This window comes from Mus pahari, chromosome 10 (genome assembly GCF_900095145.1).
Source record: "Mus pahari chromosome 10, PAHARI_EIJ_v1.1, whole genome shotgun sequence".
In the NCBI taxonomy this organism is placed as follows: domain Eukaryota; kingdom Metazoa; phylum Chordata; class Mammalia; order Rodentia; family Muridae; genus Mus; species Mus pahari.
The window spans coordinates 10,177,702-10,181,914 of NC_034599.1; the positions used below are offsets into that span (position 1 = coordinate 10,177,702).

Sequence of the window (4,213 nt, forward strand, 5' to 3'; positions counted from 1 at the left end):
CAAGACAGGGTTTCTCTGTATAGCCCTGGCTGTCCTGGAACTCACTTTGTAGACCAGGCTGGCCTCCAACTCAGAAATCCACCTGCCTCTGCCTCCTAAGTGCTGGGATTAAAGGCGTGTGCCATCAACGCCTGGCAGTTATTTTTAACAAGTAAGTTTCAGTATTACCATACAAAAGAGTGCCAGAGATAGATGCCAGCAGTAACTGTAAAATAAGAGTGAGCTTAAAACCCTGGGACTGAGGGCTGGAGAGATGGCTCAGCGGTTAAGAGCACTAGAGGTCTTGAGTTCAATTCCAAGAAACCACATGGTGGCTCACAACCATTTGTAATGGTGTCCTTTTCTGTTGTGTCTGAAGAGAACAACAGTGTACGCACATACATCAAATAAATAAATACATCTTTAAAAAAAGAAAGAAAACATAACTATACACTTAAAAGAGGAAAAATCAGGTTATATGATGTCTATTACTGTAAAGGATGGACTGTCTGCATGCTGAGTTACTCATGATAACGTCAGAGTGGCAGAGGCAGGCAGGCCAGCATGCTGCCTTTCACAGCAGGCCTTCTGTGTCACATGCACATTCTCACTGCAGTTCAGATCAAACCAAACCAGAGATGGACTTTGAGAGTCTGTGGCACCTCAGCTTACAGCTTACTGATCAGAAATCAATAACTTCACTGCATGTTCACAATACAGGACATGGTAAACAGGTTTCACCCAGGGATATGAAATGCACTATGTTCTCAGATTCACTTCAACCCTCTAGAATCAGGGGCAAACAAATGTCTCTTATTTAAGCCCCTCAGTCTATGGTACTTCCTCATGGCAGCCCAAGCAGAACCCAATATGCCTGGCAAGGCAACTTAGGCTGTGAGGCCTAGAGTGGACAAGACCCTGAGACTGAACCATGCTTTGCAGGGAGGACTGATAGAGGATCACAGAGGTGTGTAGCTGGTTTCTCCCATCCTGGAAAATGGGCACTTTGATGTCAGTGCTCTGTATTTTTGGAATGTGTTCTTCAGAGGCTGGGAATGTAACTCAGCAAAATGCTTGTTCAGCAAGCATGAAACCCTGAATCCAATCTCCAGATAAAATGGGTGTGGTGGTATGCAGCTGCAGCCAGTACTGAAGGACTGGGGAGGGAAGAGGCAGGAGAATCAGAAGTTCAAGGTCACCTTCAGGAATACAGTATGAGCTTAGCTGGGCTCTGAACACTCTGTCTCCAGGTTGGTGGGGTTTCACAATGATTTGCTGAGCAGAAAGAATCAGAAGATGGCTTCCCCCATATGAATCCCAGTGTCCTGAGGAACACCAGGATGCCAGCGGATCCACAGTGAACTTATGAGGAGGACCCCTCGGGGAATCATTGCAGAGCAGGTAGTGGGGTCTGATGTCTCAGGGCTTGGTGAGTCCTCTTACTCCACTCAGGCTGAAGGAGGTCAGGGAGGTCAGGGAGGCAGATCCAGAGATACTTACGTGGCTGTGAAATGACACTTGTCCCACCTCCGGCCTCGCTGTCCCCAGGACTGGCAGATGTAACCTACAAAATAGGTAGAAAGTCTGCTGAGACTTAAACAAATCACAACCCGTGACGTTATCCAAAGGCAAGAACAGTATCATGTAGATTACTGTATCATGTCTCATACTGTGGATTACCATGATCCAGGAGCAGAAAACACTGGAGGTAGATGCCCTTGAGGGGCCGGAGGTCGGTGGCCATTCTCCACAGAAGGCCAAGGGGGAGCTGAAGTGCTCCCCTTGCCAAGTGCATTTAGCTGAGTCATGCTACCATCTGACAGTGGCCCAAATAGCAGCATTAGGCCCCAGACGTGTGAGCTATGGAACTGGGGTGATCCCTCAGCATAGGGCTGATCCCTGGGAATGAACTGAACCAAAGCCAGTTCACAACACAGGGAAGGACAGAAGCCCCTGACATTTTCTCTGCAGAAACTTCTCTGTCCAAGAAATTATTGTATCTTGGTCTGTTTAAAAAAAAAAAAAAAAAAGCAAAGTCAAGAGAACCCCACTAGCTGATAACAACGACAAAACGGTCACAAACCCATGTGGCCGAGTCTAAAAGGTTCTCCAAACAGTAGATGTGTCATTGTTATTCAGTATTGCTTCTGTCTGACCACCCAGCAAACAGCCACACTCCAAGTGTTTGCTCAACCAACAACAGGTGAATCTTTCCACATCTGAATTTGAGACAATTTCTAGTACCATTTACCAGAGCCAACCGTATCAAACCAAGGCAAGTGAGGATACTTCCAGGTTCAGTCTGTCGGTTTGTCCTTTGCTTATCCTTTCTTTTCCTCATTCTTTCACACACAATTTACAGCGACTGGATTAAAGCTAAGAAAGTCGAAGGCAGCTATGCACCCCCTAGCCACACTGCCTTTTGCACTTCCATGGTATCTACTTGAAACTGAAAAAGGTGGGAAAGCCTCAAAGAAGTAAGAGAGGCATGTAGAGGAAAACACTGCCCAGGATGGCCACAGGAAGGATAGACAGAAGCACTCACCGTGAGGTCTCCTGAGGCCCGCCCCACTTCCCTGGCACTGTGGCCAGTGGGGATGCCTCGCGCCCTCACACGGGCCCGTCCACTCATGTTCCTGGATGCCAGCGGTTTTCCAGGGCAGCTGAGCCTCAACAGAAGTGTTTTCTCTTTGGTAAAAGAGGTGGCGAGGCTGTGACTCGGAGTTTGGGAGTATTCAGCTTCCGGAGATGGTTGCTGCAAACAGCAACCCTAGCGTGGGCGGGCAGGGCCTCGTGGACCCCCAGAATGCGCAGAAGCACGAGGGGCGGGACAAGGAGGGGGTGGGGACCTATTCCATTGTGTGAATCTCTCTCCTCTTTGTCCCTCCCTCCTCCCCTTCCCCCTCTCTATGTCTTTCTTTTTTTTTTTTATTCTGTTTCGCTCTCTCCCATACCTTTTTTTTTTCTTCCTCTGTGTCCCTCATTTGCTATAAATACCCAGCTTACAGTCTTTATCATTTGAGGATGTATCTCTCTGGTCCTGGTTTTTAGAAATTACCCAATCATAAATGTATATAGAGTGGCATCACACACCAGTCTGGAAGTGTGAGGGAAGCTTGTGGGAAGGTCATAAGGTGTGCTCCTCTGAGTGTATGGTGAGATGGGGTGAGAGCAGGTAAAAGCAGGAGGGGAGACCATTAGACTAACATTTGGAATGACCCGAAATGGATGTAACAATCAAATAAATCTTAAAGAAATTAGACTGGGGCTGGAGAGGGTTTAATGGTTAGTATATTCTTGTTGCTCTTTCAGAGGACCAGGGTTTGCCTCCTAGTACCCACCCCACTGTGTGGAACTCCAGGCCTGGCACCCTCTTCTGGCCTCGGCTCCTGTGTGCTCCTAGTGCACATACAGACCCATGCATAAAAATGTTTATTTGTAATTCAGGCAACTGGTGTACAGCCTTGTAAACTCTTAAGAGGGGCACAGGCAGAGGGATGAGGGAGAACTTCGAGGGTGACTTCACTGGAAACAAAGCATTGTGTCACTACGGACAAGTCACCGCATGCTCTGCCTGTCAGTAAAGTTAGTATTGTGCCAGAGGCCTGTGGGTACTGTGTCCAGAGGTCTGCTGGTCGCTCTAGGGCAGTTTTCTCTGAGATGAAACCTTGTGTTTCTGAAGGGATGCTCCAAACTCCCAATCAACAGCTTTTGGCTAAATAACACAGGGTAGCAGAAAGGGTTTGAAGCACCAGGGGAGGAACATGTTCCATCCTGCAGGCAAACTCTTAGGCTCAGGAAACACAACTCAGAAGATTCACCAAGTCCCTAAAACTGACCGGATACACTAGGCCTCTCCATTCTCGACCATATAGAAGCTGTAAAGGAGAGCTGAGACACTCTCAGAGATGAGCTCCGTAGAAGGGCTCAGACCGGCTGAGTCATCTGGAAAAAAGGGACTAGTCAAGCAGCCTGGAAGAGGCGCAGATCAACTGAAGGGCCCGGAATTGTTGAGCTGCCTCAAGCTGTGCAGTGTGCTCCATGTTTCCAGTCTTCATCAAAGACCCCATCAGCAAGTCCACCCATGCTGTGGTGGGCGTTGGTAATGCAGATGTCTTTGAGTCACTTCCACTCCTGGAAGTAACCCCTCACCCATATTTCTGTAAGTAACCCCAATAAAACTCATTAGTCACCAAGGTCTGGTGTTGCTTCCGCATCTGGGGTAAGTAGATGT

The 4,213-nt window shown here is 48.0% G+C and overlaps 1 protein-coding gene across 3 annotated transcripts in view; it reads right to left on the reverse strand.

Annotated features, from left to right (window-relative positions):
- The window catches only part of Piwil4 (piwi like RNA-mediated gene silencing 4), a 39,923-nt gene extending 37,312 nt beyond the window's left edge, over positions 1–2,611 (reverse strand). For 2 of the 3 annotated variants that reach the window (XM_029543609.1, XM_021207768.1), the window contains exons 1-2: positions 2,525–2,611; positions 1,480–1,543 (exon numbers count right to left, since the gene is read on the reverse strand). In XM_029543609.1, the coding sequence (XP_029399469.1) occupies positions 1,480–1,543; positions 2,525–2,611 (151 nt within the window). Of the gene's footprint in view, positions 1–1,479; positions 1,544–2,499 lie in introns of all 3 variants that reach the window. The other variant, XM_029543610.1, reaches the window with a different exon arrangement.
- Between the last annotated feature and the right edge of the window lie 1,602 nt (positions 2,612–4,213).